Genomic DNA, 21,570 nt, shown 5'->3' on the forward strand with positions numbered 1-21,570 from the left:
GGATGCCCTTCCTGATGCCACGCGGAGTTTGCAGCAGATATTTTTGCTTTGTGCCCTTGGAGAGAAATATCTGCCGCTACCCAAGATTTAATTTTCAGCTTTCAGGTGGGAGAAGAGCCTCTTCACCATTAGTTTACCACGCCGCTCACCAAATGAGTCAAAATATATAAATGTTAAATCTTTTCACACAAACAAAAAATGTTAAATCTCTTCACTCACACAGGTTAAAGAGAAGAGCCTGTTTTTGTTTGTTTTATTTAAAAATAGAACAGAGAAAATACACACAAAATGGTGCACCAAACTTCAGTGCTTATTATTAAAAATACAGATCTGGAGAAAATGAAAATAACTCCTTCTCAATTCAAACACAGCACACAACAGCATGCAACAGATACACTGATCAAAATACAGAGATGGATTTTAAAGCAGAGGATCCACTAGAGCATAAACACGTGTATATAATCATGTAAAATAAATGCGTCTGAAAAACCATTCTCATCACTTTTCGATCTAGCAGTTGCCATAGAGGTTCTGGGATTATAAACCTTTAAAAATCATGGCAGACTGGCAAAGGTGGGGGTTCTTGGTAAGAGGTTTATTTCCTACATACTGTATATTATTTTCCCCTCTTCCTGTAGCCAGTATCTCAGCAGAGGAGACTATCAGTTATAAATGCATGGGGAAAGGATTAAGAGGGGTCTTTTGTTCTAATAAAAAAATACTGTAGCATCTCCACCAAAATCAGAATTCTCCTCTAAAACTTTGGAAGTGCAACATGACTTGTTTTTTGTCCTACAAAAATACATTCCAGCAGTAAGCGCAAGCTTTCATTATTATTTCAAAAGAAAGAAAATATACTGTACTTTCCTTTAATAAAATACCAGTTTGATTATATATGGCAAAAGAGGAAGGATGGGTCCTTTTAAAATATATCCATTTGTCTATAAAAAAACCACTCAACTGCCTAATGCCATGTATGGGATAAGGTATTTACTCCACTTCACTCCCGGAGCACTTCAGAAATCTAAATACGGTAGGCACCCAAAACTTCTAGAGCAGAGGTTATTCAAGCAAAAGAAGACATCTAACCTGTTTTATTTTCCTTCAGTGCCAGGACACCAAACAATGGTCTTAAACTTATGCAAAAGCATATTCTTGTTCAGTGATAACAAAGCCTTCCTTATGTCAAGAGCAATGATCAATCTGGAACCAATGATCAAACGCACCAGTGAACTCTGTGCTGGATATCCAGATTGCTTTCTTGCAATGGACAGTTGTGGATTAACTCATTGGCTACAGTGCCTCTTTCCAATACCATAAATTCTCTGTCCTGCCATTGCTTCTGACCACTGGAAATCTGTAAGGCCTAGGATCAATGGGGTCCTGAGTTCAAATAAATAAGGATGGCTCAGTGCATCCTGGAATCAGTCCACAGGGCTGCATTTGAAGACACAAAATTTAATGCTACTCCAGTTGGATTCCTATTTCAAGTTAAACCAGGTGGATGTTATTTCCTGGGCTACTTTGTGTACATTCTCCTCTCCCCAGTTATCATTCTGCTTACCTCAATTGCTTTGTAACCCCCAGACGATCCTTAACCATTCCCTCCCCTCCCAGAATAGGAACAGGGGTCCCCAACGTTGGCAACTTTTAAGATTTGTGGACTTCAACTCCCAGAATTCCCCAGCCAGCTGACCCATGCTTTAGAAGCTGGAGTCAACCCAAGGGAAAGATTGCTGTCAGGGTTAGCCTAAGTTACAGGTAGTCCTCTACTTACAACCATTTATAAGTAAACTGTTTTTAAATTTACAATTGCATTGAAAAAAGTGACTTATGACCGGTCCTCGCACTTACACCCATTGCAGCATTCCAAGCGGTCACATAATCACAGTCTGGGTGTCTCGCAACTGCCCTTATGACCACTACAGCATCCCAAGGTGAGGTGATAATCATTTGCAACCTTCCTAGCTGGCTTCTGACAAGCAAAGTCAATGGGGGAAGCCAGCAGGCACGCTCGCAAGCGGTCATGTGATATCTCGCTTAACAACCACAACAATTCACTTCATAACTGTGGCAAAAAAAGATCGTAAAATGCCTGTGTAAGGGATGCCTCACTTAAATGACTACATCGCTTAACAATGAATGTTCCGGTTCTAATTGTGATCGTAAGCTGAGGACTACCTGTACAGTACAGTCCTTGATTTACGACCACAACTGAACCCAAAATTTATGTTGCTAAATGAGACAGTTATTAAGTGAATTTAGCTCCATTTTACAGCCTCTCTTGCCACAGTTGTTAAATGAATCACTGTAGTTGTTACGTAACACAGTTGTTAATCTGGCTTCCCCATTGATTCTGCTTGTCAGAAGGTCACAAAAGGTGACCACATGACCCCGGGACTCTGTGGCCATCATAAATATGAATCAGTTGCCAAGCATCTGAATTTTGATCATGTGACCATGAGGATGCTGCAGAGTTATAAGTGCTGGCTCAGGAATTCTGGGAGTTGAAGTCCACGAGTCATAAAAGAGCCAAGATTGCTTACCCCTGGCCAAGGGGAAGACTCATTAATATGGCAACATCTATTCCCTTCTGCTTTTTGCTTCCCAGTTCCTTCTATTGCTATCCCTTAAAACATATAAATGGCACCTCTGCCCAGATCTCATTATTCCATTCCACCTTATTTGCAAGGCTGTGAATGGTGGCAGCATGGCTTGTTCTCAAAATGCAAGTGCAGACACAGCCATGTTTGCATAAATGGATTTACATTTTCAGAAACAGAGCACTGAAGGAAATCAAAGATGCTTTTATATAAGAGCCAATTCTCTCCAAATCAGAAGCAAACAGCCTGATACTAACCAGCAGCTTCACACCAGCTATGCCTTATGGGCACTAGAAGCCACCAGAAAATAAAGCTGGATTTCACAATACACGTACTTTGCATTTAATACAAAGCAATCACTGAAATTCTTTCATAATGGCTACATTCATTTTTCCACCATAAATCTACTTACTGGAGCTTTGTGTCCTCAAATGCCTGTTTGGGCCTGCTTCCTGTCTAGCCTTGTTGAGAGACACCTGACAGCTTGCAAAGAACCATCATCACCAAAAGCATTAAAGCATCCATTTTTAAACAAGGAACACACACACATACACACTTGCCTGGTGTACAGCTGTGCAGAGCAGTTGCCACAGCCCCATGAAAGTGAGAAAAAGTGCTTTTAGGTGTCCTGAGTCATACTAAAAATCCCATTCCTTTCAGGTTTAGTTCACCCATGTGCCAACCATTCAGACAATAAAGCTTTACCACTGGTCTCCTACATTCTATCTTTAAAGGAATAAATACATATTTTATAAAAAACCATAAACACACACGCGCACACACACACACCCTGAAACAGATACACCCGTAGAAACAGGTCCTCATCTTTTTTACCTTAAGTAAAGTTGACCTGGGGGGGGGAAATATATATTTACATACAGTATCAGGTCAAAAAGTTAATTACCAACACCCAATTTCCCTGTGGGGAAAAAAGAATCATCTCCCACTTTTGCTGCAGGTCTAGTGTCAAAGGGCCTACATTTCCCCAAAAGATGGTTTGCAGACAATCAATTTAGGCCGGGGATGAGGAGACAAGATGGAAAGCCATGATCTCATATGTTTTGCTGTTAGCCTTGATGGCTAAAAATGGTCCCTCCCTACTCAGAGGCAATTTAATTCTGATTATTGAACACAAGAGGGCCAAAAAGCATAGAGAGCCATTTCCACCACCCTCTCCTTCTAAATGCGAAGAGTCAATAGTTTCTCCTTTATCTGTAGGTTGGCCAGAAAGAGAGGCTTAAAGCTAAGTGAAACAAGGTATTTTCTTTTCCTGAGGGCTACAATAAATGTGAAAATCAACGTTCTCACCATGATAGGGAAGAGTTGAGCTGAACAGGTCCAACAATACCAAGCACAGACCTTGGAATAAAATCAGGGGTGTTCAATCTGGGCAATTTTAAGACCTGTGGACTTCGACTGCCAGAAGGCCTGGGGAATTCTGGAACTTGAGCTACATAGGTCTTAACGTTGCCAAGGTTGCACACCCCTGGAATAAAGTCTCTTTGCAGCTGGAAAACTGAGGCAGTGTGATGTTGGGACTATCTCTTTGACCAAGCGCTAGGAAATCATCTGTTAGCCCCTGACTGGGGGCCACAAAGGATGTTCCAAAGGAACATCAACAAAGTTTAATCAAGTCTGCTGGATTAGTTTCCACAAATCCTGCCATCCTCAGCTTGGGTGGGATGGGAATGTGCATAGAGGCTACAGCTTGGAAGCAAGCAGGGAGAGGGATTTGTACAATAATCAAAATGCCCACCAAGCACAAGAAGGAGCCTTTTTTTTCCTGAAATAAGGCATATTAAACCATAACTGGAAGTGATGGGGAAACCAAGTTTCTGAATCAAAAAAATGCCTCTGAAATAGTACCTGGTCTCCCCCTAGAGGCCAGGTCTGGGAAGGACAAGAAACAGGGTGGCATGCCCCCTTTAAGGGGCGGGGCTGTCAGAGGCGGGGCTGCCAGGGGCGGGGCTTCCGGCCAAGCTGCTGCCAGCTGAGTCAGTAGGGGAGGCTCTGTAGCAGTCAGATCGTCGGACCATGCCAGGCTGGAAAGCTGGGTGGCGGCGGGCGTGCTTGGTCAGGTGGTCGCTCCGCATAAACCGCTTCTCACAGAGTGGGCAGGCAAACCGCTTCTCGCCGGTGTGGGTGCGGAAGTGGCGGGCTAACTCATCCGAGCGTGCAAACCTCTTCTGGCAGCCGGCCCAACTGCACGGGAACGGACGCTCACCTGCAAAGAGAAAAAAAGGCAGGGAGAGACACAGAGAGAGACGGTTATTTTGGTTACTCTCAGGAGCTGGTGATACTACAGCAGTGATGACAAACCTTTTAGAGACCGAGCGTCCAAATTGCAACCGAAAACCCAGTTATGTATCATTGGATGCCGGGTGGACATGGCCCATTGGGAGGGCATGGCCTATTGGGTGAGCGTGGCTGCAGTGGTAACGGCAGACTGGGTGGGACTAAAAAGCTCAATCAATCAATTCCAACTCTGCGAGATTTTTTTTCCCCGCGAGAAGTAGAAATTGATTGATTGAACCTTTTCTCTTTTTTTGCACATGGCAGTGGAGGCCTAAAGCGAAAAGGTTTTATAAAACCCAGCTGAAGGCCTAGGACTGGGGTGACGGCACCCACGCCCACAGAGAGGGCTCTGCATGCCACTTGTGGAATGTGTGCCATAGGTTTGCCACCACGGTACCAGAGCCTCCATGTGCAGAAGCAACCTATCTCTGAAGACCAGATTTTAAATAGGCAAATAGGCTGTGTGTGGCTGGAAACAAGACACTAGAAAAAATCCTCTGAGGCAGGGGTAGGCAACCTTGGCTCTTTTACGTCTCGTGGACTTCAACTCTCAGAATTCCTGAGCCAACCATGCTGGCTCAGGAATTCTGGGAGTTGAAGTCCACGAGTCGTAAAAGAGCCAAGGTTGCCTACCCCTGCCCTAAGGTAATGTTTACAATTAAATGGTAGCATTCATCCCAAAGGTAAATAAGTATAAAGGTAAAGGTAAAGGTTCCCCCGCACATGCGTGCTAGTCGTTTCCGACTCTAGGGGCCAGTGCTCATCTCTGTTTCAAAGCCGAAGAGCCAGCGCTTGTCCGAGGACGTCTCCGTGGTCATGTGGCCGGCATGACTAGACGCCAAAGGCGCACGGAACGCTGTTACCTTCCCACTGTAGTGGTGCCTATTTTTCTACTTGCATTTTTACGTGCTTTCGAACTGCTAGGTTGGCAGAAGCTGGGACGAGTAACAGGCGCTCACTCTGCTACGCGGCACTCGGGATTCGACCCGCCAAACTGCCGACCTTCTGATCGACAAGCTCAGCGTCCTAACCCACTGAGTACAATGCAAACAGAAATCCTAAACGACAATCAACAGCTTCAGCGAGCTAACAAGTTCACTGCCACATAAGCTCTTAATTATTTATTTCCTCTTTATCCTTGTAAAACCCAGAGGATTTTATGGGAAGGGAAGCAAACTAAACCATCCCAAGCAGGCATTACAAACGTGAAGGACAAAAATCACTTTAAAACCAACAAAATTAGTACAGAGTGTCCTCAACTTACGACTGGTTCCTTGGGGACCATCTGAAGTTCCAATGGACCAGCCTGGGGGGTATTTGCAATCCAGATTCAAAGTTCCAATGGATGCACCTCCACTCCCCGGCAGTCATGTGACCACACTTGGGGATCTTGGCAACAGGGCCTCTTTATTTGTATTCTGCCTTTATTGCTTTTGCAAATACCGTATATACTTGAGTATAAGCCGACTCGAGTATAAGCCGAGACCCCCAATTTCACCCCCAAAAACTGAAAAAAGTTATTGACTCGAGTATAAGCCGATCCGCCGTTCTGCAAGCCTCCGCCGCCGGCGGAGGCTGGATCCGCGCTCTGCAAGCCTCTGCCGCCAGCAGAGGCTCGATCCGCCATTTTGCAAGCCTGAATACACAGGAATACCCTGTGTGGCCGCGGCTCTCGGGGAAGCCCTGGCTGTCCGCTTCCTCGCTCCACGCTGCCATTCGGGGCCCGCGTGTTCCCCGGGCAAATCGCGGCACCCAGCAGGCGAGGAAACACGCCCGCTCCAGTCGCCCCCCCTTCCCTCAGGAGACGCGAAGCAACTGACAGCCCGGAGCTTACCGAGGACTTGCGCACGGCCGAGGCTTCGGTGCTTCCAGGATCGCGCGCACCTCTCCCAAGCCGCCGCCGTCTGGAGACCTGCCGAAGTTTGGGGAGGTTTGGGGAGGTGCGCGCGCACCTCCCCAAACCTCCCCAAATGTCGGCAGGTCTCCGGACCTCCGCGCCCTGCCTGCCTGCTTCTTTCCGCTGCGGAAAGAAGCAGGCAGGCAGGGCGCGGAGGTCCGGAGACCTGCCGACGTTTGGGGAGGTTTGGGGAGGTGCGCGCGCACCTCCCCAAACCTCCCCAAACTTCGGCAGGTCTCCGGACGACGGTGGCTTGGGAGAGGTGCGTGCGATCCCGGAAGCACCAAAGCCTCGGCCGCGCACAAGTCCTCGGTAAGTTTTTTTGTTGACTGGAGTATAAGCCGAAGTGGAATTTTTCAGCCCAAAAAGTGGGCTGAAAAATTCGGCTTATACTCAAGTATATACGGTAATTTAAGGCAGTGAACATATCCAGCATACAACCTTCCTCCTATTTTCCCAACAACAGCAACCCTGTGAGGTGGGTTGGCCTGAGTGTTGGAGTGGCTGAATATGCTGCTTGCAGCATCCTGTAGTGACGTGATTGTGTTTCATGATGGTTACCAAAAAGCAACATTTATGTCCAGTTTTCAGCAAAACCATGCCCTAGCAAACCATTGGTTTGCTTAACCGTGGAGTCGCTCAGCAAGGTCTGCAAAAAGCTCATAAAATCAGGTTGGTCACATGACAGACCTGTTTAACAGCTGTCACGTGTTACTACTGAGATGGGCAGGCGACATTACAGTCGTAACTTGAGGATTATCTGTATCAAGAAAGCTTAAAAGACTTCTGCCCTGAAGTAGCTGGCTGAACATGAGGGACCTTGAGAAAGAAGATTAGCGGCAGGGATGAGGGGACAGTTCTGTAACTGAAATGCTGTCACTCCGATCAGCCTTTCTCAACTGACATCAGAATAACAGCAAAACTGTGAGATTACAATTAAAAGCATGATTTTTTTTCTTTCTTCAGGGCATAGAAGTATATTGAACTTGTCAGACAATACGGAACAAAAATCAAGAGAATTTTGCTGCAGCTTAAATGCTTTGAATTTTGCGAATTAGCTGCAATATTATTCCTTTTCACATACATATGGCCGTCGACTTATGACCACAGTTTGGACCAGAATTTCCACTGCTAAGCAAGGTGGTTGTTAAGTGAATTGCACCCAATTGTATGACTTTTTTGGCCACCGCTGTTAAATGAATCACTGCAATTAAGTGAATTACCCAGTTGTTAACAGGATCCAGCTTTTCCCCATTCATTTGTTTGTTGGAAGCCAGATGGAAAGATCGCAAATGGCCCCAGGATGTCGCAACCTTTGTATATACACGCCAGTTGCCAAGCTCCCAAGTTTTGATCCCATGTCTATGAGGACTAGTTGTAACTCACTTTTTTTAGTGCTATTGTAATTTTGAACAGATGCTTAGAATGAATAGTTGTATAATTCTACTTCAGTGTACTACATGGTTGAAGCATAATAAGATTTTTGTCTGATTCATTGTTCATTCTGACGATTGGCCCTCCCTCAGATTAGCTAAACTGAAAGGAAGTGCCCCTATCAGTCAACAGATACTGTACTACTACAGCCCTAATCTTTCCTTGATATGGCCTATTTTTCTATTACATAATCATTTCCATTTCATTCCTTATTCTTAATGAGCAGGTTTCTCTGACTCATTGGGCCAAATGCAAGGAAACTGTGAGTTCTAATCCCACCTTACGTATATTTCCTGACAGTTAGAACAATTAACCAGTGGAACAACCTGCCTCCAGAAGTGGTGAATGCTCCAACACTGGACGTTTTTAAGAAGAGACTGGACAACCATTTGTCTTAAATGGTATAGAGCAGGGGTCAGCAACCTGAAACAGTGAAAGAGCCACTCGGAACCGGTTCCCTCACAAAAGGAAAAACTGGGAGCCGCAAAAAATGTGTGCACATGCGCGCGCATGCGCAGAACAGGGTTTGACTGAAAAGTGGGAGTCAAGGCGAGATATGCACCTACCCTGCATATTTGAATTGATTGGTTGAACGTTTTTAGTCCCACTTTGTTTTTTTTGGACTGCACATGGCAGAGGACTGGGAGCCACAGGAGACGGCTGAAAGAGCCGCATGTGGCTCCGGAGCCGCGGGTTGCAGACCTGTGGTATAGAGTTTCCTGCCTGAGCAGGGGGTTGGACTGAATGACCTCCAAGGTCTCTTCCAACACTACTACTACTACTACTACTACTACTACTACTACTACTACTGTTATTTGAAAGGCAGCTGGTTGACTTTGGGCCAGTCACGCTTTCTCAGCCCAAGCCACCTCACAGGATTGTAGTTGTAAGGAAAATAGGAGCAGGAAGTAGTATTAGATATATTCACCACCACTTGTCAATTAATAAAGGAGGGATAAAAAATAAATAAATACGTTTGTATGGCCATGCATCTTAAAGCCGAAGTCTGGGCAGCTCACAACCAAAGGATAAAACAATATATACATGTAGTAAAAATAGAAAAATGTAAAGCTATTGATAATGTTTTATAAATAACTTTGGGCTCTTTAACTTGGAAAAAAGGAAAGGAAGGAGAGAAAATATGCAGGAAGATAAAATCAAGCTTACAACCACAATGGAGTCCAACTTTTCTTTTCCTAAGCAAAAGAGTTAAGTGAATTTTGCCTCATTTTACATCCTTTCTTGCCACAGTTGCTAAGTGAATCGCTGCAGTTGTTCTAACACGGTTGTTAAGTGAATCTGGCTTCTCCATTGACTTTGCTTGTTAGAAGGTCGCAAAAGGTGATCACGTGACCCCAGGTCAATGCAACCGTCATAAACATGAGTCGGTTGCCAAGCATCTGAATTTTGTTCAAGTGACCACGTATACCATGAGGATGCTGCAACAGTCACAAGTGTGAAAAACGGTCATAAGTCACTTTTTTCAGTGCCTTTGAATTGCTACTAAATGAACTGTTGTAATTTGAGGACTAGTTGCAATGGGGAGAAACAGATTTATTTACATGTACAGACCCCTTTCTCGCATGCTTGCACTGGTCCTTCATTATTATCATTAGCACATCACTGCTCCAGTAATACCCTGAACATCAGCATTAACTTATCTAAGTCTCTGTCTGCCCTCCTTCAGATCTCTGGAGGAATCCAGGATAAAAAAAGAGAAGAGTCCAGTTATCCAAGGCACCAACAGCTTTATTACTGTTCTTGTTATTAACATGATTAAAAGGGAAGCTGGCAGTAATTAAGCACAACCTTCCATTTTGCCCCTAATCTTAGTCCTTTAAAAAAAGAGGTTCTTTGAGCCATAAAGCACTTTAGAGCAGCTTATTGCTATATATTGTAAACTTTGTATCGCACTTTTATTTGTGCAATTCAAGGCATTGTAGCTAATGGTCTTATCTTTTTTTTTTAATCCCATTTATACCCCGCCCTTCTCCGAAGACTCAGGGCGGCTTACAATCTAAAGCACAAATCAATGTGCTTAGCAATAGCCTTCATTCTATGTATATGCCTGCTTATTAGGGCTTTCACACACACCCCAAGCGGCATTATTACAAAGTCAGCTTATTGCCCCCAACAATCTGGGTCCTCATTTTACCTACCTCGGAAGGATGGAAGGCTGAGTCAACCTTGAGCCTGGTGGGACTCGAACCTGCACTAATTGCAGGCAGCTGAGCTGGTGTTACTTAAGGAGGCATTAGTCCACTGCTCCACCAATAGAAATAGAAATCTTCTATTTCTCTCAACAGTGTTTTTCAACCTTGGCAACTTAAGACTATGAACTTCAATTCCCAGAAATCCCCAACTGGCTAGGTAATTCTGGGAATTGAAGCCCACACAACGTAAGATCGCTAAGGATGAGAAACACCAATACTACGAAGTGGGCTGGGCCAAGAGAGAGGGACTGATCCAAAGTCATCCAGCTGGTTTCCTTGTCTAAGGCAGAACTAGAATTCACAGTCGCCTGGTTTCTAACCCTAAGAGTTTAGCTGCTACATCAAACCGGCTCTTTGCAAGTCTTTCTCCATTTTTTGCCTCATTTTAATCAGCTTCTGTTGCAGCAGGTTGCACTGATATAGATAAGCGATTCTGCCACAGCCTTGTATTGTCCACCCAACAGTCACAATGGAGTTTACACCGGCTTATCTCATTCTACCCTGAGTCATCTGCCGGGCTCAAGCTGTTTCCATACTGGCTCAGGAATTCTGGGAGTTGAAGTCCGCAGGTCATAAAGGGGCCATAATTCCCCATCTGTGCTCTAAACCAACTTTAGGCTCCGTGGGTGAGAGACAAGTTGCATACTTACAGGGAGTTTCCTTCCGGAGATAAATATTTGGTTTTGCTGCCACTGGATGCAAGGGAGAGGAACCAAAGAGGGAAATTATTTCTGATACTAATTAACAGAATCGGAATGATTATTTACAATCAAAGGCCCAAGTAACTGAAGTGCTCCCAAAGCTGTGTCATAACCCCAAGCTATCAAACCAAGCTTTGCCACGTTGTCAGGCTGATAGTGGGCCCCAAATTCTTATGTTATCATAAGAATTCAGTACCATATTCATTCCGACACCATTATTCCCAACGTAATTACATCTACTACACAAGAAGGCGGTCTCAGAAGTCACAATATGGTTAAGAATGTAGCTCGTGCTTGCAATGAATTAACAATACACGTTGCCATGCAGACTGGAAACTGCACTGAACTGGGACTGATTTCTATTATAATGGCAGAGATCTGAACTTAAGAAACCAGCTTTGAGTGGCAGTTTTTTTTTTAATGGAATGGTAAAATAAAAGTAAATGTAGGTCTGAATGATATCTATTATCAAGAATATGGAGCAAGTATAAGCTAGACTTTGTCTAAAAATATCACCGTTGACATCTACTGAAGAAGCAGATAAAGAACTAGGGTTAACATATGGGGATTTATTAATGCAAGATAAGGAAGAAATTAAGATTTATTTATTTTATTTTTATTGCATTTATATCCCGCCCTTCTCCGAAGACTCAGGGCGGCTTACAAGCTTAGCAGTAGCCTTCATTCTATGTATATGCCTGCTTGTTAGGGCTTTCACACACCGTCCAAGCGGCATTATTACAAAGTCAGCTTATTGCCCCCAACAATCTGGGAAACAAGGGAACTATTAGCAACAGATGGATACTCTTCAACAGTTCTCTTATAATCGGATGTAATAGTGTAGTGGTGGCAAACCTATGGCACCTGTGCCAGAGGCGGCACTCAGAACCCTCTCTCTGGGCACGCACGCCGTCACCCCAGCAGAGTTCGCCAGAGTAGCAAGCATGTGACATTTGGAAGCGACAGGGCAGGAAGTGAGTGAGCAAGCGGCGTTGGCCCCCGGGGGATGCTCCAGAGATGGCGAGGGACTGGTCCCCACTGCCCTGGTCCTGGCCCACCCACGCTCACCTGGTCTGCCGTGACCACCGCAGCTATGCCCACCCAGCGGCCATGCCCACCCAGTGGGCCACACACACATACTGCTCCCCCTGAGAGCACCACAATGCTGATGCGGCCCTGGCACTTTTCAATAAATAAGTGGGTTTTGGGTTGAAGTTTGGGCACTCAGTCTCTAAAAGGTTCGCCATCACTGTAATAGTGTGTGGCAAAAGACTTTGGGACACAGGAAGAGAAGCTGCCTAGGGAATGGTGAGATAAGAGATGGAATAACCCACAGCTGCATAATGGGTAGAAAAAGAACTAAGAAGAGACCCTCCCTAATTTTACAGGCTGTAAAGGAGATGGGGAAAATACAGGTGGTCCTCGACTTACAACAGTTCATTTAGTGACCATTCGAAGTTACAACAGGATCGGAAAAAAGTGACGTACGACCGTTTTTCACACTTATGACCATTGCAGCATCCCCATGGTCAAGTGATCCAAATTCAGATGATTGGAACCTGACTCATATTTATGACAGTTGCAGAGTCCTGGGGTCAAATGATCACCTTCTGTGACCTTCTGGCAAGCAAAGTCAATGTGGAAGCCAGGGTCACTTAACTGTGTTTCACTGAACAACTGTGGCAAGAAAAGTCAAAGTGGGGCAAAACTCATTTAGCAAATGTTTCACTTAACAACAGAAATTTTGGGCTGAATTGTGGTCGTAAGTCGGGGACTACTTGTATGTACCTTCAGACTTAAAAGATTTTGTTAATGTAGCCTTACAATAAAACAGAATTAGCTTATCTGGTCTTGTTGCCTGTCTGGTCTACCTGGTAAGGCCGATATCTAATGAAGGAGAGGTTTATTACCGTAGTTATCTTATGGTAGGATGGGCAGCAAACAAATTTAATAAAAGAAATAAAAATAGTTTAATAAATATTATGGATAAAGGGAAAATCGGACCTGAGAACAAAAAACTGAATCAGAAATAGAATTATGTGGGAATGATGATTATATAATAGCTAATGTACAATCTGTTATTAAGATTTGAACAGATGAAAGCCTACATAATGAAATGGGCTACAAATTTTGGTTCGATATAAACATGGATCTATGGCAAAAAAAATGTGGGGAACTGGGAATACGTTTATGTTGTGCTATAATTTAAGACAATTTTTATAAAATAAGGTACCAATGCTATGTAATACCTGCTCAGTTGTGTAAAGTGTCTAAAGGATATCCAGTCAACGTCAGAAGTGTGAAAAAGAAGGGGAGTTTTCATCATGCATGGCGGGCTTGTGAAAAAGCAGCAAAATTTTGGGTACGAACCCATGCAATGATGCAAAAAAAATTACTGATATCACAATGCAATTATTATTCTTATTCAGTTTTATGGACAAGGAAATAGAAAATATGCAAAATTAATATTGTATATAGTAACTACAATGATTGTATACAAAAAGTTGGAAAATTAATAACATGCTTCCAGTGGAAGATTAGATTTATAAAATTAACTAAAGTTGGAGAAATGGTAAGCTGACCAGTTTGGTCAGAGAGAAAAAATGATAAGGACTTTTGAAAGATTAGAATTCATATGGACTTTCTATGGAAAAATATGAATGGGTGATTTTGGAACCTAGAGTTAAAAATGAGACAAAAGAGGTGGGGGGAAAGTTTAAAGTGATAACTACTGGATAGAAAGAAGGACAAAACACATAATTGAATGTTTTTTAAAATCTTTCTTGTTTCTCTGAATGTTTTTTTAAATCTTTCTTGTTTCTCTGAATGTTTTTTAAATCTTTCTTGTTTCTCTATTTTTTATCTTTTTTGTTTCTTTTCTATACTTTACTGAAAAATTCATATATTCTGCAATATATTCATATATATATTCTGCATACTTGGCTTCAACCCAGTAGCTTCTCCAGGTTGTTTAAAGAGACTCTCTCACACTTCACCTGCTGACAACCTGTTAATAACACAATAGCATGCTGTCCAGGGGATTCTGGGAGTTGAAGTCCATACACGTTAAAAGTCACCGAGGTTGAGAAAGATTATATAAACCATTGAAAAATGAAGACTCCTGACTCCTATCCAAGGAGAAGACATGGAGTCCTCCCTAGCAGGTTTAGCAGATTGTGTAACTGGTTATTATTCCTTTCAGATTCTAAGTAGTGGTAGTCAATGGAAAACCCCAAACCTAACAAAAATAGGGGGTAGCTTGAAACGCTGTGCTTGTTAAAGGTTTAATGTTAGCTTTTAATGAAAGATTTGATGGGCACCAAAAGCAGCGACATAAAAGACAACATAAAGAGACACAGTTCCCTTTAATTATGCTTGTGGGAGGTTTTGCAGGGGATCCCTATGGGAGAAGGTTGGCCTCAGGCAGCAGATGGTGGATCTTATGTGACTAGACAGGACTTTTTTTTTTTAATTTGAGCATATAAAAAAAAAAGAATGACAGAGCAATGGAGGAAGATGACCAGGATAAGAGGAAAAAGAAGCTCCGCTTAAAACAAAGTCGGCTAATGTGGCACTGCAATGCAAGTAAAATTTTCTCAGGGAAAAATATGGGTTCTTAAACAAGGAGATCTCTGCATAGAATTCCTTCCCTTACATACCATAGTTTCATTGTCAAAAAGCTGTTCCTGGCTTCCATTTCCATATGTATTTTTATTTATTTAATAAATTTATATGCCACCCATCCATCAAAGTGACTCTTCCTTGCTTTGGTTTTTTCCCCAATTTTTCTTAAACTTTCATTCTTTGTATTTAATGGTCCTTGTGCTTCAAGTAAAAAAAAACACGCAAAGAAAGTTCACCCAAGTTGGGCCTACGCTATGAAGGAATTGGAGTTCTTCGGCCTATCATTTATTTTGGATTTTTTTATCTAGCTTTTATTATTTTTATAACTCAAGGCAGCAAATGTACATAATCATCATTCTCCTATTGTCCTCATATGAGCCCTGTGAAGTGACATGAACCAAGAGAGAGTGACTGGTCCAGTCACCAGCTGGCTTTCATGCCTAAGGCGGGACTAGAACTCACAGTCTCCTGGTGATTGGCCCAAAGTCACCCAACTGGCTTTCATGCCTAAGACTGGATTAAAACTCGCCATCTTCTGGTTTCCATCCTGGTGCCTTAGCCACTACACCAAACTGGCTTTATACCAATGGTATCTTCTGGCTTATCCCGTGAACATTGCTGCAACATCAGTAATTGCCTACAATACAATCCAAGTTGGGTTTGACTTGCCAAAGGGTATAAATGTTGGCACCAGTAATCTAGTCATTCAGTTTGCCTTGCCTTGATATAAATGAATAAGTGGCAATTGGAGAAAATGATTGGATAGGGAACACACAGGTTTCTCCTAAAAAAAAAAGTAAGCACACATTGCATAAAACTACAAGCTCTCAGATACGGAGAGGGTTTATTGACCCATCCAGTAAACATCTGACACTTTTTAGGCATAGCACTTTAATGTACAGGAAAGCCCTCAACTTAGAAGTATTCCTCTAGCAAGCATTTGAAATTATAATGGCACTGAAAAGAATGACTCGTCCTCACATTTACAACCACTGCAGTATCCCCATGGTCATTTGATCAAAATTCAAGTGCTTGGTAACCAGCATGTATTCACAATGGTTGCAGATTCCCAGTGTCAAGTTATCACTATTTGCAACCACCCCAGCCAGCTTCTGATAAGCAAAGTCAACAAGTGAAGCTGGATTTGCTTAACTACTTAACAATTGAAGCGATTCACTTAACAACTGTGGCAAATAAGATCATAAAATAGGTGTTACTCACTTAACCACACCTCATTTAGCAATGGAAATTCTGGACCCAATTATGGTCACAGGTTAAGGGCTACCTATACTTAAAATAGATTTATGGAGAAATCCTTAAAGATTAAAGATGGTAGTGTGATGTTAAAGGATAGAACAAAACTCTGGAAGTTGACTGTGAGAAATCAGTCTCACAATCTCCACATGGGTGTAGGCTAAAAACATAATCTTGAGAGATTGGGGAATTTCCAGTATTATTCCAGATGTTAAAGACTGACATTTGGAAATATGTAATTTATCCATTGTGGAGAAGGCAGCATTTTCCATCAATCAGAAGGTTAAGCAAATTCTTTTGTGCTATAGATTTTAGGACAATTTCAGAGTAATATTTTGTATCTGATTACTAGATTATGATGTGGTATTTTAGTAAACCAGTGACTGTAAACTTTAATATATAAGGCACACCTTTTTTGTTTGTTTCTCTCTCACTTTTTTTCCTGGTTTTTTTATTTGTAAAGGATTGCTTAACTAAACCTATTGTAGTGTATCTTGGTATTTTGCCTATATTTTGTCCTCTTCTAAAATAATGAATGAAAAAAAGAAAACAAAAAACCTCCCATGTCGTCATCAATCAGACAGAGATTTCCTGGCACAAGAAAGAAAGTTGGGAAAACAAAAACATGTTTTAAAACGTAACACAATATGTGGAAAAAGCTGAAAACTAGGACTGCAAGTTTTTAGGACGATTAAGAAAAAGACTACCACCATGAAAAAAAAGTTAACCTTCATTTACTGTAAAGCCCACTGAAAGAAAATCACTTTTTGAAGTTTTCTTTTGAAGAAGAAAGGATTTTGCTGGATAGAGCATGGAAATTCTGCTCCTTTTTTAACTTTGACAGATGCAAACAAATGCTGTGGAAATCAGTAGCAGAGGGTGAAGGCAGAACAAATCAAAGCAAGGCCCACATTTGACCCAATAGTTTTTTTTAATTATGTTAGTTTATTTATTTTTATCCCACCCTTATTATTTTTTACAAGTAACTCAAACCCCTAAACATATCCAACACCCCTTCCTCGTGCTATTTTCCCCACAACAGCAATCTTGTAGTTGGTTGGGCTGAGCCTGGTGCCTTAACCATTAGACCAAAGTGGTATTCTTTTAGTCCTGGAACCAAGCCTCCATTTCTTACACACACAAATCCACTTTTTCATTAAACTTTCTGCAACTCAGCAGCTTAAGGTAAGGGAGAGAGGTCCCTTGCCTGGTGTTGACTGCTGTTATTAAATCACAGGGAGTACATTTCGTCCCTGCTCCTTGCCTTCTGCCCAAATTACATCTGCAAAGACCTCATTTCAGTCTCCAACTGAGGACAGTTTCACGAGAGGGCAAGATTAGTTTTAAATTTGAAGAACAGGACATTAGCACCAAATGACTTCACAGCTTTCCTTATGTTTGGCATTAAGGATTCTGGGTTTTAGTCTTGTTTTAGGCATGAAAGCCGGCTGGGTGACTTTAGGCCCAGGAAACTGTTGAGTTTATTTTATTTTATTATTTATATTTATTTATTATTACTATTTATTAATTTAATTTGTATACCGCCCTTCTCCCGAAGGACTCAGGGCGGTGAACAGGGCAATACATAAAAACAAGATACAAAAATTAAAAATTATTAAAAAGTAATTAAACAGTGCCCGTAATAAATTAATACAGATTAACAGTTAAAATCCATTTATAAAATCCAACCCCGTCCCATCAGGCCAGGCCAGCTTGTTCAAAGAGATGGGTTTTAAGATCGCGCTGGAAAGAGCGGAGATCGGGCACCATCCGGAGCTCGACCGGAAGGTGGTTCCAAAGATCCGGTGCACCAACAGAGAACGCCCTCCCCCTGGGGGCCACCTTTATTATTTTTACAAATAACTGAAGGCAGCAAACATATCCAACACACCTTCCTCCTCCTATGGTTCCCCACAATAACAGCCCTGTGAAGAGGGTTGGGCTGACTGGCCGAAAGTCACCCAGCTGACTTTCGTGCCTAAGAAGACTCTCCGTGTCTCACTTTTCTAGCCTGGTGCCTTAACCATTATACCAAACTGGCTCTCCAATTCTAGTCTCAGCTTACCCATTGAAAGCTGGCTGGGCGACTTTGGGTCAGTCACTCTCTTCCTCAGCCCAATCCATTTCACAGGCTTATTGTGGGGAAAATAAGAGGAAGGAGCATTACAGTAGCTATGTTTGCTGCCTTGAGTTACTTCTAAAATAATAAAGGCAGGATATCTATAATTAAATGAGTGCAGGCATGGAATAATACATTTTTGCTGGATTTACTGCCCACTGCTAGCCACGGGGCATTCGGCTTTCCCCACTTAACACTCTTCTCTTTATATCCAGGGCTTTACCATCCAGGGTCTTTATGACCCTGCAATACCATCCTTTGGCTTTCTTCTAAGAGTTAGAAAAAAATCATGTCCAAATCTTTGCTTGTGGAACAGGTCTGCACAAGTGGCCGACTGTTGCAAGACCCTGTGTGCTTAACAGATTGTAAACGCATTCATGTGCCAGCTTCAGCAAGGTCGGAGAAACCACCAACTTTAAACATGATAGCATCTGGGCAAAGAAAGCCTCTCCCACACTGTTGTTTTTTTTAAAAAAAATCAAGCTTTTATGCCTTTGCCTACACAATCCTGCCAGCTGCTTAACCCAGCTATCCGCCCACCAGAGGATTAAGGGCACCAAACATAGCTGATGCAAAACAAGCAGCCGAGGTTTCTCCTGGCACATTCAAAGGATCCCTGCTATCAAAATTCATCCTATTTTTCCCAACCCCATCTCCTTTTGCATGCACAGATGGATAAACATTGAGCGTATTAGAAATATAGGAGGATCTCAGCGAGGCATCTTGGGAGTTGTAGTTGCAGAGTGGCAAACACAGCCAGGTTGGGAAGAACCGCCCTAGAGGGCCCTTCTTTAAACCCACCCCATTAGTGAACGGTCTCGGCAGCCAACTTGTCTTCTGTACAAGCCCTTGTTCTGTACAAACCAAGCTGTAAATAGCCTCTCGTAAACTCACCCCAAGTCACACCACATTGAACACATCTGCACTGACTTTGTACCCAGTTTTGGGAGGTGTGGTCCCTGACAAGTGAACCCCACCGAATTAGCATCCTCCACAAGATGGCATCAAGTCATTTGCTGGCCCTCCCAACACCCCTGCATAAGTAGGGCAACTTGAGCAAGGACTTCTGAAGGTCATCAGTGGATTTCCAATACCAGGGGTAGTTTGAACCAACTGCTCCTCTTCCCAGCCCCAAATCCACACTTCAGATTACACTGGTCTTTTCCAAGGACCCTCATTCAGGGTCCTGCTGAATAATTTCTCTTGGGAGAGAATTCCAAGCACAGGGCAAAGAAGTGACTACTGCTGGACCCCTGGCTCTTCTTGGCAAAATTCAACTCTTTTTAATGTTTTTTAAAAAATCTCCTCTCCTTTCCGCAGAGCCAAGCTTTGCGCTCGCATGGACAAGGCAGAGAGAGGTGGTCGTTTGGCGGACACACCCACGCGGCTTCTATGCTCACGCGTTGCTCCACCCACCCCGGGTGCAGCGACAATTGTACCACCCTTTGTGTCCCTCTTCAATTGGGGGGGGGTAGCCGTGCAGGGAGAAGAGGCTCTGGATCCATGGGGAAAAATCCAGGGCTAGAACTCCCTCCCCGCCCTGGGATTAAGTTCCAACGGGCAGGCCCCCATCCCATCAGGCCACCCCGGATGGCCCCACCTCTCTCCGACCGGCGTAGGCAAGCAGACACCAGGCTCTGCCAACAAGAGTGGGCGAGATTCGAAGCTCGCAGCCATCTCCAAAGGAACCTTTCGGAAGGGGCGGGGGCTCTAAGCGAGCCAGAAAGACACCACCACCACCCTTTTCCTTCTGAGGGGGCCCCGCCTGCCAGAAAGGCAGAGACTACATTTGGAAGAGCCGTAAGGAAGGGCAACGCTTCCCTGGCGCGCCTGGAGTTCCTTCTATTACGGTAGCCTACTTTAGAAGGTAGAGGCTCTACTGCGCCATCGGCAGGGCCATTACCTGCGTGTACCCTAAGGCTAAATACCCGCACCGATCAAGGAGGGGTCGCCAAAGTTTCCCCCTGCCTCCCTCCCTCCCTCCCTTCTCTAATCCACTTTCGCTTTCGAGACGCCCGGCCAAGCACGTGGGGCCAAGGATCCGCGGGGGGGGGTGGGTGGCAGCGGCGGCATCTTTCTTTTTTTTCCTCCCCCTTGGAGGGATCAAGAGAGGGTGGGAGGCGAAAGCCTGCAGGTCCCGAGCCCGAGAAGCAAGGGAGCTTATAGGAAAGCGACCAGCCTTGCGATATGCCTCCCACCCGGACCGAAAGGAAATCCGTGCGCCAAAGCCGAGAGAGGCGCGGTGGGTGGAGACCGTGGGGGGGTGGGGAGAGGAGGAAGCGGGAAGAAGGGTGGCCGAGCGGGGCCCGAAGGATGCGGACTGAGAGGCGATGGAGGGGGTTCTGCAGGGCTCCGGGGCACCCTGTTGGGGGGTCTCAGCCGGGAGCCACAGGGAGAGGGGAGGCGGGATCCAATCCCGGGCTTGGCTAGGCTAGGCTCTTACCGGTGTGCGTCCTGAGATGCGCCTTCAGATGCGACGATTTGCCGTAGACCTTAATGCAGCCTTGGAAAGGGCACTGGTGCCTTTTGGCCGGGGAGATGGCGGAGAGGCTGGCGGGGCTCTCCGCGCCGGCTCTTCGGGGAAGCTCCCCCGCTTGCGGCAGAACCGGGACGCCGCTTGGCGGCTCGCCCCCGCCGGGCGACGAGGAGCAGCTCCCGCTGCAGTCCGAAAGCGCCGAGTCGGGGCGCCCCGGGTGGCGGGCGCTGGGGAGGGAAGGGGGACGGCCGCCTCGCTCTTCTTTCGCGCTGATGAGGCTGGAGGCCGGGTGGATCAAGGCCCCGCTGGAGATGGACATCAGGCACTCGGCGGCCAGATAATCCAAGCCTGACATGACGCCGCTCCAGAAGCGGGGAGCCGTCGGAGGCGTCTCTTGGAACGGCTCGCCCGGCCTCCCGAGCGAAGATCGGGACGCCCGGCCTCCCGATACCGCGGCTGGCTACACCAACGCGACTGCCTCGCCCTGGCGCAACGTGGAGACGGAAGGAAGGGTGGGGGAAGAGCCGCCTGCCTGGTCTCCGCCCAGCCAGGGAGCGTCAGGTTGGAGGGCAGCCGAGGCTGTGACCCTCCTCCCCGCCGAGTCTCCACCTTCCCAGGCGGGGGGAGGGGGGAGAGGAGCGGAGCGGGTGGCTTCGGGGGAGGAGGACGTCCGTTTAGGGCAGGGGTCTTCAAACTTGGCCCTTTTATGACTTGTGGACTTCAACTCCCAGAATTCCTCAGCCAGGCTTGCCTGGCTGAGGAATTCTGGGAGTTGAAGTCCACAAGTCATAAAAGGGCCAAGTTTGAAGACCCCTGGTTTAGGGCTGCCAGCCTGGGCTGCAAAAAAAATAAATAAATAAAAATCCGGACGAGCGCTGGACGGCGCTGTGGATGCGCCTGGGTTGATTGGCGGAAAGGAAAGTCCGCACTGGGGTCAAGGCTGTTAATTTTTCC

The 21,570-nt window shown here is 44.8% G+C and overlaps 1 protein-coding gene across 1 annotated transcript; it reads right to left on the reverse strand.

Annotated features, from left to right (window-relative positions):
• Window positions 1-246: 246 nt before the first annotated feature.
• KLF16 (KLF transcription factor 16) lies at window positions 247-21,099 on the reverse strand. Its single transcript, XM_081346778.1, has 2 exons — window positions 20,584-21,099; window positions 247-4,827 (listed from the first exon to the last, which is right to left on the reverse strand). The coding sequence occupies exons 1-2, from the start codon at window positions 20,969-20,971 to the stop codon at window positions 4,529-4,531; spliced, it is 687 nt and encodes a 228-aa protein (XP_081202904.1). The 5' UTR covers window positions 20,972-21,099; the 3' UTR covers window positions 247-4,528.
• Between the last annotated feature and the right edge of the window lie 471 nt (window positions 21,100-21,570).

This window comes from Vipera berus, assembly GCF_964194415.1.
Source record: "Vipera berus genome assembly, chromosome: 1".
In the NCBI taxonomy this organism is placed as follows: Eukaryota; Metazoa; Chordata; class Lepidosauria; order Squamata; family Viperidae; genus Vipera; species Vipera berus.